The 14,581-nt window shown below is 35.2% G+C and overlaps 1 protein-coding gene across 7 annotated transcripts in view; it reads left to right on the top strand.

The window, feature by feature from the left end:
- TSC1 (TSC complex subunit 1) overlaps positions 1-14,581 on the top strand; it is a 40,305-nt gene that overhangs the window by 19,317 nt on the left and 6,407 nt on the right. For all 7 annotated transcript variants that reach the window (XM_051980236.1, XM_051980241.1, XM_051980238.1 and 4 more), the window contains 16 exons: positions 917-1,071; positions 1,578-1,651; positions 2,267-2,442; positions 3,239-3,354; positions 3,731-3,842; positions 4,163-4,275; positions 4,542-4,605; positions 5,184-5,288; positions 5,567-6,122; positions 6,753-6,796; positions 7,465-7,631; positions 9,370-9,552; positions 9,919-10,029; positions 10,636-10,758; positions 13,417-13,604; positions 13,706-13,864. In XM_051980236.1, the coding sequence (XP_051836196.1) occupies positions 917-1,071; positions 1,578-1,651; positions 2,267-2,442; positions 3,239-3,354; positions 3,731-3,842; positions 4,163-4,275; positions 4,542-4,605; positions 5,184-5,288; positions 5,567-6,122; positions 6,753-6,796; positions 7,465-7,631; positions 9,370-9,552; positions 9,919-10,029; positions 10,636-10,758; positions 13,417-13,604; positions 13,706-13,864 (2,446 nt within the window). The remainder of the gene's footprint in view (positions 1-916; positions 1,072-1,577; positions 1,652-2,266; positions 2,443-3,238; positions 3,355-3,730; positions 3,843-4,162; positions 4,276-4,541; positions 4,606-5,183; positions 5,289-5,566; positions 6,123-6,752; positions 6,797-7,464; positions 7,632-9,369; positions 9,553-9,918; positions 10,030-10,635; positions 10,759-13,416; positions 13,605-13,705; positions 13,865-14,581) is intronic.

Genomic DNA, 14,581 nt, shown 5'->3' with positions numbered 1-14,581 from the left:
AGGTAAATAGGCCCTCATCCAATATGGTGTGAGCTCAATTTGAGTGATTTACAAATTCTCTGGAAATTAGCTATAGATACATATGTGATAAGCAACTAAGAGACTCCTGTCTTTTAGTATTCTTTACTCCAGAAAGGTTAAATGTCAAAGTAGAATAGTGTGTGGTACAACATAAGATACGTGATTTTATTAGTAGTTGACTAGGTATATAATAAACAAACCTGGGAGAGAAGCTGTCTTTTGATCCCCAGCACTTAGCATAGTGCCTAATACAATAAATACTTCATAAATGTTCATTGCTCTGATTTGGCAATGTAAGCCATTAATTACAAAATGAAGTTGAGATTACTGTAGATTTTTGTATCAAAGACCCATCTCTGAGCCTTTTTGGTGTTCTAGCCTACTAATACCCTTGGAACAAATTCTGCTTTCTAATACTAAGGAATATTTATTTGTATATATAGAGAAAACAGGGGGAAATTATATGTGCTCATTAATCTAGTTTCAAGAACTACAGAAAATTCTACTTATCTACTGGTAGCACAACTCCATCAAAGTGACTCATAAGTTTATGAGTATGTGATAAATTCTTAGTCTTCTGCCAACCCCAGTGTGAGACATTAGCATTGCAGTGATAGAATGTGTAACATTTTTTGAATTTGCATACTGTAATTTCCTACACAAGAATAGAATTTTTCTCCCCACAGCTAAACATGTGGAAAACCGCTATCATGATGCCAGCTGTTTTTTATTAGTGGAATATTTTTTCGAAGTTGGGGATCATTATTTTGTACAATTTACCCCCTTTTATGGAAGTCTCAACACTTATGGTTCAGCAAGATTTTCTAACAAATGTATAGATTTTCTGCTCATGTGCCCTACTATTAGTATTTTCTAAAGAGTCTAATTTCTTTAGGTCATGTGACAGAAATTTATCTCGTCCATCTTCATGCCAGTGTTTATGCTTTCTTTCATCGCCTTTATGGAATGTACCCTTGCAACTTTGTCTCCTTTCTACGTTCTCACTACAGTATGAAGGAAAACTTGGAGACCTTTGAAGAAGTGGTAAAGGTAAAGCATAGTTTACTGGTCTTTTTGTTGTTGCTATTCAGTTGTTTTGGTCATACCCTACTCTCTATGATCTCATTTTTCGAGTTTTCTTGGCAGAGATACTGGAATAGTTGCCATTTTCTTTTTCAGCTCACTTTACAGGTCAGGCACTGAGGCAAACAGTTACCTGACTTGTCCAGAGTCACATAGCTAGTAGATGTCTGAGGCTGTATTTGAACTCATGAAGATAAATCTTCTCGACTCCAGTCTTCGCATTCTGTTCACTAGACCATCTAGCTGCTAAGGTTTACTTAGATAAAATAAATTTATGTAACTTTGATCTTCAGCTGTGGCCCATTCTACTCAAATGATAGAAATACTTTTGAAAAGTAGTATGTGGGCTGTATTGCTTAAAGAAGAGTCTAAGTTTTCTGTACTTAAAAATTCTCCTAGAATTGACTGCCCAGAGTTAGCTTTTTTTTTTCTCACATGAAAGTATCAAAATTATAATTTTTTTTTTTTTTAAGCCAATGATGGAACATGTTCGAATTCATCCAGAATTAGTGACTGGATCCAAGGACCATGAACTAGACCCACGCAGGTATTGGAAATTTAAGCTAACTGACAACAAACATTTAAAATAGTCTTTTAGAGATTGAAAACATTTTTGGCAATAAAATCCTTTGGGTTACTTGTGAAATTTCTTTTCCTTTAATTAGTGGATATTATTGTCATGCTGATATCCCAGAACTTTGGAATATTAGGAAGAAAATTTTTATTCCCAATAAAGCCTTACTATTTGGAGAATGAAAAGTTAGAAAATATACTTTACAGAGATGGGGTAAACTATATTTTAGCTAGTTTCCTAGAGTCAACATTTTTCACATTAAACTAAGGATGAATTGGGAGAAGTTTCAGGCTTTGATATGAAGACTTAGATTTGCCACCTGATGTTGCTGGTTAGGAGTTTTCCAAGTCTCCCTGTTTGCTTCTTTGATAAGCAGTCTCCTATGGTGAACTCCAATCAATGAAGCAGCCTTTTAAAAACTGTATTTTATGCATATTCCTAAGCTTTTGAAAATGGAATCAGCTTAATATGGTTCTTTTTAAGCTAGTGAGAATCAAATTTGCAGAACAAATATGTAGTTCTTAATATGCTTCCAAATCTGAGTTGGTTCAAATTTGTATTTCATGATTTTCAATTCCCTTGTTACAGGTGGAAGAGATTAGAAACTCATGATGTTGTAATAGAATGTGCCAAAATTTCTCTGGACCCCACTGAAGCCTCATACGAAGATGGCTATTCTGTGTCTCAGCAGATCTCAGCACGCTTTCATCATCGTCCAACTGATGCCATCGCCAGCCCTTATGTTGACACACAGAATAGCTATGGTAAAAAGAGAGAGAACTCTAGGACTTATCTATTTCAAAACTTTTTTCTCCAGAAAACATTTTACTCCTGTGGTGATTTAATTTTTTTTCTCTGGGATAAGAGCTATCAAAGACTTGGGCATTTTTTTCTCAAAATTTCTAATTCAAATTCTGATCCCAGCTTTTTAAATCTCTTCACATAATCCCATGTTAATGTTAATCCCTTGAATTTCAGGATCTTATGTTTGGATCTTTACATGGCAGCCTACCAGGGATATACCAGATACAGAAATAATATCTTAGACTATATAAAGAAAAAATGTTTAAATGTAAAAACATCTTTATTCTGGCTCACAGGGGAATATTTATTTGCCAATCACTTTTGTACAGTTATCCAGAATAAAGAAGGATCTACTTTTTTTTTTAATAACTTTTTATTGACAGAACCCATGCCAAGGTAATTTTTTACAACATTAAGGGATCTATTTTCCTATGGAATTAATGTACCTGATGTAGGATTGATACCTGTAGAAAGTTTATTAAACCCTAAATTTATACCATCACACTAATTAAAACTGCCTTCCACATTAGACTCATAAAAAGAATCCTAAAAGTTTAACTGAAACGAATACCATTAACTCTCATTTATAAAATCTCTTTTAAGAACCTTTTAAATATTAGGCAGAAAATATTAGCAGTTTGTCTCTGAGATAATAGGACCTTTGTGGAGATAGAGAATTGGATGGTTTAAGAGAATCATGTTCAATTGAAGTGATCTAAAACCAATTTTTAATCCCATGTATGTCTTTCATTTTAGGGAATGCTACTTCTACCCCTTATTCCACTCCTCGGCTGGCGTTGTTAAACACGCCAGGGCAGCTACCTCAGGTTCTGAGTTGCTCATCAATACGGCTGTCAACTGAGCCGACACAAGTATGGTGCCTATTCTCTATGTTTCTTTGTGTTGAAACTGGTTCATTTGGATTAGAAGTTTAGTGTATGAATAAGATATTTCACCAATATTAAAAATTATTCTTAAGATATATTAAGGTAGAAATATGGTAGAAATATCTAATTTTGCTCTTGTTAGTTTTAGCAATTAAAAATCCACCAAATACAATGCTACTTTGATTGAGTTGCCTTAGTACATTGTGCCTCTTGAATTTTAACTACTCTTTCTTGTTCATGTCAAGGTTACCTGATGCTATCAGAAGCATAGACAATATTTTAATAAACACATGATAGGCCCACAATACCTTTGGATTTGTTCCTTCTTTACCATAGTTATCTAATGTTACTAAATTTCTAGGCTACTATATGGAGCCCCTCTGCAGTCTGTGGTATGACCACTCCTCCAACCTCACCTGGAAATGTCCCACCTGAGTTGTCACACCCTTATAGCAAAGTCTTTGGTACACCTGGTATGTATATCTGAGACCATTTTTTAAATAAGTTAGTAAAAGTTAGTAAAAAAAAAAAAAAGTATAAATACCTAATATACTTAGTTTTGTTGTAGATTTGAGAAGTGAATCTCTAGACATTGGTAAAGTAAGCTATTGGGGTTTTCAAAGCATGTAAACTGAACTCCCAAATGTGATGACTGCTGACAGGCATTCCCAAAAGAAGAATTGAATTATAAAAGTTTAACTGTGGGGTAATAGTTGAAGCTACAAATAATTAGAAGTTCACATAAGTAATTTAGCAAAGGATTCATATCTCTTCCATGCTTACTTTTGATCAGGTGGGAAAGGAACTCCTTTGGGAACACCAGCAACTTCCCCTCCTCCTCCCTGCCATTCAGATGACTACGTGCACATTTCACCCCCTCAGGCTATAGTCATGCCCCCCAAGAAGGTAAATGCCAGGCTTGCCTAGCTGCCATCATTTTCTCCTGCCTAATCATGAGGAATTGCTTTTAACTAGATTTTATAAAGCCTAATTATACCAAATATGACTTTGGCCTGATATTTTGTCAGTTTTGAGTCAAGGTAACTGGGCTGATCTTTAAATTCTGTGCCTAATTATATGGTATAATTATGGATTCTACTCTCAAAACATCAGTGAGTATATACATAAACTTATTCTCTGTTGAAAATGTCCTTTTTTTGTTGTTGTTCCAGGAGGACAGACTGGAGAGACCATGTCTACACAGACAACATCATCTTCCTAATGATAGAGGATTAGGTAAAATTTATTATTCAGCAGTGGTAGATTTCACAATCTGTTTTCTCTCTATTGAAACAAACCAGATTCTTCAGGGGCATACCTTTAAAAGTTATAAGATGAGGGTTTGGGCTGGGACAAGTGAAAAGCACATGAAATTTTGAAATAATTTGCAACAATGCATTTTTAGGGACCCTGGATAGTAAGTTAAAAGAAATCAGATCTAACTTGTCTAGTCTAAACTTTGTTTTCCAAGCACTTAAAATGAACTGTTTTAAGTAGTTTCATGAACAGAGCTGTATGGATGCCTTTTCTCTTACCTCTCATGAAAATTTAATCTTAATTTATTTCATTTAGCGTTGAATCACTAATTTTGAAAACTGTAACTAGATCATTATTAAAGTTCTTAGTAGTCTGCAGGGGGAGCTCTGGAGAGATTAGCTCCAGAGTGAGTATTTTCTCATTTTCTCAAACAGGTGGGATAAAGGTTACAAATCCTCAGTTGTCTTATGGTTGGGGGATTGGAGGAGGGGGAGAAATGGGCTTATAGTTGTAAATTTTGTTATCTTTGTAAACTAATTTGTCCATTTTCTCTTTAGAAGAAACATCTGCCAATAAGGGTTCTGTCACTTTAAGTGATCTTCCAGAATTTTTAGGTGATTTAGCCTCTGAAGAAGATAGTGTTGAGAAAGATAAGGAAGAAGGTAATGCATATAGAATTCTGGTATGTCAGCTACTTAAATGGCAAAATTTAAATGACATTATTCTGTCATAAAATTGCTTTAATATCAATGTATATGTCCACTTAATTTTCTCTTAGAAAAAAGACATTTTATTTCAGATTTCCTACTAGGTAATTTAATACCAGTCTCCCATTTTGAGCCATCCATAAACACTATAAATTGTAGCATATACCCTAAAAATTGCCCAGTCGTACACTCAGTTGAACTCTGGGTTTTCTTCTTTCCTCTTTTCCTGTTAGCTGCAATATCAAAGGAGCTTTCTGAGATCACTACAGCAGATACTGAGCCTGTGGTGCCTCGAGGAGGATTTGACTCGCCTTTCTATCGAGATAGTCTCCCATGTTCTCAGAAGAAGTCCCATTCAACATCTTCTAACACTCAAGGTCCTAATGTGAGCACTGAACTTCTAACTTCCTCTCTGGACAAGCTTGGGCCTGACACACCAAAGCAAGCCTTTACACCCATAGAATGGCCCTGTGGGTGTGACAATGAAAGCCCTGCTGGTAACAGGGAAAGCCAGACTTCATTAGAGACAAACATCTTAACGCCTAGCCCTTGTAAAATTCCATCTCAGAAAGTAGGTTTTGGACGTGGACAGCCTCCCCCATATGATCATCTTTTTGAGATGGCACTGCCAAAGACTGCTTACCATTTTGTCAGCAAGAAGACAGAAGAGCTATTAAAGAAAGTAAAAGGAAATACAGAGGAAGATTATATGCCCTCCACTTCCCCAGTGGAGGTATTGGATAGGTTGATTCAACAGGGAGCAGATGCACATACAAAAGAGCTAAACAAGTAAGTAACTTGAACTTGTTTTTAAACCTTTTGTTGTCTTCATTGTGAATGAGGAGGGACAGAAAGTAGATGGAAAGTTTGGAGAAACTTAGTTGATTTTATGAGCTGGAATTTCATATAGAATATAAAATAAATCAAATCTGTCTTTTTTAGAGGTTTAGGATGCCTAGATACTCACTGCCTTAAACTTTATTGAATAGTGTTTTTCATTATTTATTCCTTTGTCCTATGTCCTTATGTCCTATTGCTTTCAATATGTTAGATCATCCTGTGGATATAGACATGAAAAACAGATTGTGATGTTGAATGTGAACAGTGCTTAGAATTAGACTATAGTAGCACTAATTAAAAGTAATCTCTCTAATGGAATCTCTTCAAAAGCAGTAAGTCTTACCATGTCTTAAGAGGCTCTTCTATTTACCTTTAATAAGGCAATTTCTTTAAAAAAAAAAAAATGAGTTAAATGTTATGATTGGGAATTCTTAATAGGAGGAACGGGTCAAATAAAAGGGAAATAGGAAGTTGAGAGTGATGAAATAAAATGTTCCAGGAGGGTTATCTCCTAAAGTCAAGGTACTTAATTTCAGCTTCCAATTTGAAAAGTCACCTGAGTAAAATCTTTCATTGTAGGTTGTCTTTGCCCAGTAAATCTGTCGATTGGACCCACTTTGGAGGTAAACTTCCTTTGTTTTAAACCCAGACTAAAAATAACCAGTTCAAAAGGCCCCAGATATTTCTGTGTATTGTTCTGTCACATAAGTACATTGAAGGAAAGTGATGATGATCTCTACCCTTTAAGTTATAGTCATCAGACTTGCACTGAGTTCCTGTAGTATTACAAATGAGGCCTTTCCTGTTTTTGAAATGTGGTAAGTGTCACTAATTCAGTCATTAAGAAAATTGATGGACTACAGCAGATATTGACTGCAGGTATCCCTGGAGAAAAAAGTTATATGGAGAATTTTCACAGAATAAACATGGAGTACAGTGATTGAATATCTGAATAAATAGAATAGGAATCTTGAGTTTATAGCTATAATCTTCATTGACAAAAATAAATAAATAAATGCCCTCAAAGGAATAGCCTTTGTTTGTCCATCTAGTCTTTTTAAGAGAGGAAACATAGGTACTTGATAAACTGTCAAGTCTTGCTTCTTACCCACTGAATTGGCTCTTGTATAGCCAGTGGAATATTTCCAAAGATAATGTAATTGTTTTTTTATAAATTTGTTCCCTAAGCTTCCCTGCCACTAAAGTATATCAAATCTTCATGGTTAGCTCAAGATTGAAATGTTCAAAAGGTGCTCCAGCATTTGTTCCCTACCTTTCACTCCTGGCTTAGGCTCTCCACCCTCAGATGAGATTCACACCCTTCGGAACCAATTGCTGTTACTGCACAACCAGTTACTCTATGAGCGCTTCAAAAGACAGCAGCATGCTCTCCGGAACAGAAGACTCTTACGGAAGGTGATCAAAGCCACAGCTCTGGAGGAACACAACGCTGCTATGGTAAGGCTTTGTGCAGGTGCCCAACACTGGTCTAAATATGCAGTAGCAGTGGGCTAGTTGAAAGAGCATTAGACCTAGGAGTCAGCCGACTAAGCTGTAGTCTTGGCTGGGTAATCATTCGTTTCATGAGTTGGAGCAAATCATTTCACTTCTCTAGGCCATAGTGTCCTTATCTTAAAAAAAAAAAAAAAAAAAAAAAAGGAGTGGAAGTAGTTTGATTTAATACATAGAAAGATCACTTTAAAGTCCAAAAGACTTAGATGCAAATCTTTCCTCTGACAATACTGGCCTCTAACAAAGTCTTCTGACCTGCCTCTCAATGCCATGGGCAAATCTCTAAGGCTATAAGTTGCATAGCAGTTGCCAGTCAGCATTAGTAGAAAGTTTTCTCACTGGGAGTTTTTTATACTAATTAGATAAATCCAGCCAAAAAGAGATGAGGTTGGAGGTGGGAGTGTAGCATTAAATAATCTTCACAGACCGTATAGTTGCAAAATGGTTTATTTACCATTTGTAGATCATTTATTGTACTACTGATGACTACTGATTGTACTAAAGAACACCTAATCTTTACTCTGCAAACTTAGTACTGTGTCTAGTACATAGAGGATGCTTAATAAATCTTTATTGAATGATAAGTGAAAATTTATTTTTTTGAATGTGAGAATGATTCCTTAAAATAATAACTTAAAAAATGAACTATTTTCATGCTATAAAGCTTAATGTGATAGTATCATACTTCAGAAGATTTTCTATTGAGGGAAAAAAGTTTGTAGTTAGAATAGTCCATTTTATAATGCTAGATAATGCAGTCATTACTCTACCTTTGTTTGATCCAAAGTCTTTAGATTCAAACCCTGGCTGGTAGTTTAGAGTCTTGAAAAACTTGAAAGAAAATGACACTTTTCAAAATATCTTGAAGCAAATTACATTCAATCTTAAGTATAGTAACTGAAGTATTTTGGCTAAAAGCTTTCCAAGTTTGAATTGGGTCATATGAAGCTACCAGATATAATAAGCAGTATGCAATCTCTCATCAGTAGTAACTCTTTATTTTTGGTTACTTGTGATTGTTTAAATGAAGTGTTTACAGAGAAAGAAAACTTAAGCTTTTAAGAAAAAAGTATTAATAACTTTTGTTTTTATATCATCTACATTTCTCCTTGGTCTCTCCCCTCTCTTCCTCCAAGAGAGCTATTCTTTATAATAAAGAACATATCAGAGAAAGTAAAAAAATAGTTTCGTAAAACACTAATCATCCCATTGAAAAAGTCAGAATACATTTCACATTTACAGTCCCCTATTTTTACAAAGTAGTAGGAAGAGGTATCTTCTTAATATCTTTTCTTTGGAATTAAACTTGATCAGTCATAAGTCTGAAGCATTTATTTAAATTATTTTGTTATTTCTATCCATTTCCATTTTTGTAGCTATTGTATATATATTTTTTCAATTCTGCTTACTTCATTTTCTATCAGTTCATAGATTTTTCCCATGTTTCTCTGTATTCATCATATTTGTCATTTCTTACGGTACTTGTAGTATTCCAATACTTTCATGTACGACAGTTTGTTTAGTTATTCTTTGTTTGATGGACATTTACTTTGGGAAACCTTTAACTTTTGTTGCCTTTTGGGGGAAAATGCATTCCAGTACAAGTATTTTTTAAGCACTTTGGGTGTGCAAATCCCTATGCTAGGCAACTAAAAAACTTCATGCCAATTTTGATTTCTGATAGAAAGATCAGTTGAAGTTACAAGAGAAAGACATCCAGATGTGGAAGGTTAGTATGCAGAAGGAACAGGCCAGATACAATCAGCTTCAAGAGGAACGTGACACTGTGGTGACCCAGCTCCACAGTCAGATCAAACAGCTGCAACATGATCGGGAGGAATTTTATAATCAAAGCCAGGAACTGCAGGTATAAACTACAATATTGAACAAATTCAATGGGGGAGCAGCCCAAAGTTAAAACTGTATGGGGCAAGAAAATTAACTTTATTAATTTCACCTAAATGAAAGTGTTATTTTCCAAGATCATAACACAGTAACTTAATCAGTTTTTTGGTATCTGTGTTAAATCTTGATTTGTTCTTGACAATATAGGGCTGCTAAGTCAAATGTATTATAATTTTTGAAGCCAAGAAATTGTATTTTAAGGAACAATGGATAATAGCATAATTGAAGAATTATTACCACTTGAAGGTTGGCTAGCCCTTGGAGTAGTACACAATCTGGTCTCACAGTCGGTCATTATCTAATCTTCTGCCAACATCTGCTTGGACAGACAAAGCTGGAAGACTGCCGAAATATGATTGCAGAGCTGAGGTTAGAATTAAAGAAGGCCAATAATAAAGTGTGTCACAGAGAGTTGCTGCTCAGCCAAGTTTCTCAAAAGGTAGGAAATGTAGTAAACTCTTGGCCCTTTGACAGCATTGCCCAACACCATTCCTTCCAACTGGAGACATGCATCCCTTGTCCACTAGATGATGCTTGCAGTGGTGTACCCTTTTATAGAAAAGGAATAAGTTTGACCTTTAGGTTTCCTGAGCTGTGTGTCTTCCTGTGGGGTTCACTGCAGATGTGAAAATATCAATTTGCCCAGGAATGGGTGAGTCTTCCTTCTAGCTTTGTTACTCTACTGGGCCTCTAAATTTCTGCTGGGGTGGTTATACATAAATAATTGGTTGTTCAGGGTATGGAAATTCCTTTTTCAGTTTTTGATTTTTTACATTTCCCTTGTACTTTTTAATTTTTTTAACTCTTTGAGTATTTTTTTTTTCCTTATCTTTACCACATATTAGGCTTCCCTTCTAATCCCTTACTTCTGAGGCCAGGGAATGATGAAGTGTCAACAAAAGGAGTAATTTATCCAGTCCTTTGATTTTTACACTTGATAATAGTATAGGTCTAGCTTGTGCTCTGCTTTGTAGGTTCCCTTTAGCAGTTTTTAGCTCTGCAGAATTTATACCTGATTATTTGTATGTGTTCATGTTTTGGTTAGCTTTCAAACAGTGAGTCAGTCCAGCAGCAGATGGAGTTCTTGAACAGGCAGCTGTTAGTTCTTGGGGAGGTCAATGAGCTGTATTTGGAGCAATTGCAGAACAAGCATGCAGATACTACACAGGTATGTGGGGGTCAAGAGAAATGAAAACTCTTGATGCAGAATATTGATGTGGGATTCAGTTAGATGGCATTGATAATACTGTTGAGAAAATCAGCCTCAATGATGGATTTTAAAGCCTGAATCTACATAATAGAATTATTTTACTTGTTTGAGAATCTTCCCTTACCCCATGTCCCTAGGCTAATGACACAAGCACTTTCCAGCTGTCAGGTATGTTCTTGTACCCTAAAAACACCCTTTGCCAGAAAAAAAAAAAAATTGAACAAAAAAGAAAGTCAGTTTTATTAACTTTCAGGCCTGGAGGCATATGGGTACATGCTGGATTATGTGTTCCTTTGGTAATTGCATGCAATTTAATTTTCCTTTAGCTTTTAATTTTGATTAGTTGTTGAGCTTACTTTTGTCAAAAAGACCATCTTGTTCCTGGCCTTATGTGACTCACCAGTATTGTTAAAGCAAATGTTTTATGTTAACTTGATAGACTTGAGTAATGTTATTTATGTTTTTGTACTGAATAGAATTTTAATAGTAAAACTAAAAATGATTCCTATCACTAAATTACTCATCATTCATAGTCTTGTTTAAGAGCATAACATTTTTTTCTTCCCTCTAAAATAGTCTTAGAAAAGGGGTAAAATACAATTTTCACAATAGGCCAGATTGCCTTTTATTATATTTCAGCCACTTGCTAAATGACAAAAACTATTTTAAGTAAGACAGTCTTAACTCCAGATTAATAAACTGAATTCTTATCTGAATGGTTTAATGGCTTTGGAAAACCCATAGGAGGGAAAATGGCTTTGGGAAGATGCTACATAGAGAACTTCATGTATTCAGTCTCATTCATATTCATTATACTTAGATATGCTAGTTATCAAAAACACAAGTGAATTTCAGGAAGCATTTAGGCTGTTAAAAACAAAAAAGCATTTAAGTATTTACTATGTGCCAAACATTATGACAAATGTAGACCCTACCATATTCTTATGGAGAAAACAACATATAAAATAGCTAGATAAATATAGGATGTCTACAGAACAGACAGGAAATAATTTCAAAGGAGAAGAACTAGCTAGAGCTTGGTGGAGTAGAGATGAATGATAGGGGACAGGAAAAGATCTGGATATGAACTGAGTCTTGAAGCAAGTCAGAGACTTCAGGAAGTAGAGTATTTATTCTAAGCATGGGAGAAAACCAGTGAAAAGTTACCAAGTCAGGAGGTGGAGTGGCTTGTGCAAGGAACAGCAAGAAGGCAGGTGTGGATGTATTGTAGAATCAATGGAGAAGAATAAAATATAGCAGATTAAAGGGTCAGAGGAAGCTAGTTTGTAAAGGCTTTTAAATGACAAACAGAAGACTTTATATTTGATCCTGGAATTAATACAGAGCCACTGGACTTTATTGAATAGGGAAGTGACATGAACAGACCTACACTTTAGGAAAATCAGTTTGGCAACTGAATGGAACTCAGCTCCCTGAATTGCAGTGGGGAGAGATTTGAGGCTGGGATCCCAATTAGAAGGCTATTGTAATATCCCAGGTAAGAAGAGGTAATGAGGGGCTGAACTAGGGTGATGGTTGTGAGAGTGGAGAGAAGGGGAGAATATACTAAATATTGTGGAGGTAGAAACAAGATTTGGCAATGTGGTAGATATGTGAGTTGGATGAGAAACAAAGGGAAACATTTAAATATGGAAAACAAACAGGTATTTGAGGGGAAAAAATCAAAGAGAGATGATGTTATGAGCTTAGGTGTGACTGGGTGTATAATGATGTCCTTCACAGTAATTAGGGAAGTTTGGAACAGTTAAGAGTTGGGGTGGAAGTATAAGTTCCATTTTAGGCATCTTTTATATAAGATGTCCACAAAACATTCATTTTGTGATATCCAAAAAGCAACTGGTGATGTGGGACTATAGTTCAGGATAGAGATTAGGGTTGAGTTATATAAATCTTGGAATCATCAGCATAGAGACAGTAATTGGACCCATGGAACCTTATGAAGTTGCCAAGAGAGGAATGAGAAGAGGGTCTAGGACAGTCTTTCAGGAGTGCCCCAGAGCATATATCTGAATGTCCTGGAACCCTTAACAAATCTATCTGTGCTGGTCAGAGAGGTAAAACTAGGATAAGTGTTTTGAGTCCTTGCTAGTAGTAGTAGTAGAAGCATTTAGCTACCATAGCATAGCTCTGTGACCAAATGTTGGAATGTATTCAATCTCAAGAGTAGCATTTGAGTTTTCTAACATAAAACATTCCAGATAGTATAATTTCTGAAGTATCACTGAGGATTTTTTCCCCTGTTATTAGTTTCCTTTACTTCATACTTAAATGATTATTTCATTGTGGTGTATGATATACTATAGAAATGATATATTACAGGTTATCTGATTTGTCTAAAGTGAACAGGGCAGGACTATTTTATTCAGTGTGTTTGAGAAATTATTCTTGCCAAAGCTTTTATATTATCTGTGTCATAAATGCTTTGCTTGAGCAGACCTACCCATTTGGTATAACAAATTCTAGCCAGTGTCTACCCTTTTTGTTTCAGTTGTCTTTCTTTTTAGTTTCTAGTATGTGACACAAATAGGTTAAAGAAAAACTTAATTCATTAATAAACATTGACTCAAACTTCTTTTTAACTTGATTGTTTTTAAGGAAGTGGAAATGATGAAGACTTCTTATCGGAAGGAACTAGAGAAAAATAGAAGCCATCTTCTTCAACAGAATCAGCGGCTTGATACCTCCCAAAAACGGATTGTGGAACTAGAATCTCATTTGGCCAAGAAAGACCATCTTCTGTTGGAACAGAAAAAATACCTGGAGGATGTCAAACTTCAGGCTAGGTAGCCTCTATTAAGAGAGGTTTTGTGTTAGCAGTATAAAATATGGCTTATAAGTGAAACCTCTCAAATTTATGGCAACTTCTTTTCTTGTTCCATTTCAGAGGACAGCTACAGGCAGTAGAGAGCAGGTATGAGGCTCAGAAAAGGATTACCCAGGCATTTGAATTAGAAATCTTAGATTTGTATGGCAGATTGGAGAAAGATGGCCTCCTGAAAAAACTTGAAGAAAAGACAGAAGCAGCTGAGGCAGCTGAGGAAAGGTAAGAGCATATTGGGGAAAAAAGTAGGATTCTATGTTCTGGAGGTAATGACTTGACGCTTATATCAATTTATATTTTGCAACTAAATTTGTATTTGGAACTGAAAAGCTTTGGTTTATTTTAAACTCAGTAGTCTTAAAAATGCTTTAACAAAAAAATAATTTAATTCCCTTTATGCTGACTTCCATTTATTTTCCATCTGTATACTGGTTTTGTTAATAGTTAATAGTTAATAATTCTTTGTTTTTCTATATTTTTTTATTTCTCATTTAAATATTGCAACAGTTTATTACATTGATAAAAAAAAATCACTTATTTAGTAGGTCTTTTTTAAAAATATTGTTCAGACAATGTGGCATAATGAATAGAGAGCCAGCCTCAGAATCAGGAAATTCTGGGTTTAAATCCTACTTTCAACATATACTAACTCTGTAATTCTAGGCAAGTCACTTAATTTCTTAGTAGCCTAGGCAACTCTCTAAAGATTTAATTTACAGGGCAGATGTTGTTATGCATTGGTAAAAGAGTGTGTTCTCTTATTGTAAATTATGATAGTTTTGATTAATGGACTCACTAGATCAAAGGATATGTTCGATTTTGGGGGAAAGTAAGGGGAGGACAGTCAGGGTTAAGTGACTTACCAGGGACACACAGCTAGTAAATGTTCAAATTTGAACTCCCATCCCTCTTGACTTCAGGATTAGTGATCTATCCACT

This window comes from Antechinus flavipes, chromosome 2, assembly GCF_016432865.1.
Source record: "Antechinus flavipes isolate AdamAnt ecotype Samford, QLD, Australia chromosome 2, AdamAnt_v2, whole genome shotgun sequence".
NCBI classification, from domain to species: domain Eukaryota; kingdom Metazoa; phylum Chordata; class Mammalia; order Dasyuromorphia; family Dasyuridae; genus Antechinus; species Antechinus flavipes.
The sequence above is the reverse complement of the archived record's forward strand: the minus strand, read 5'-3'. Positions and strand labels throughout refer to the sequence as shown.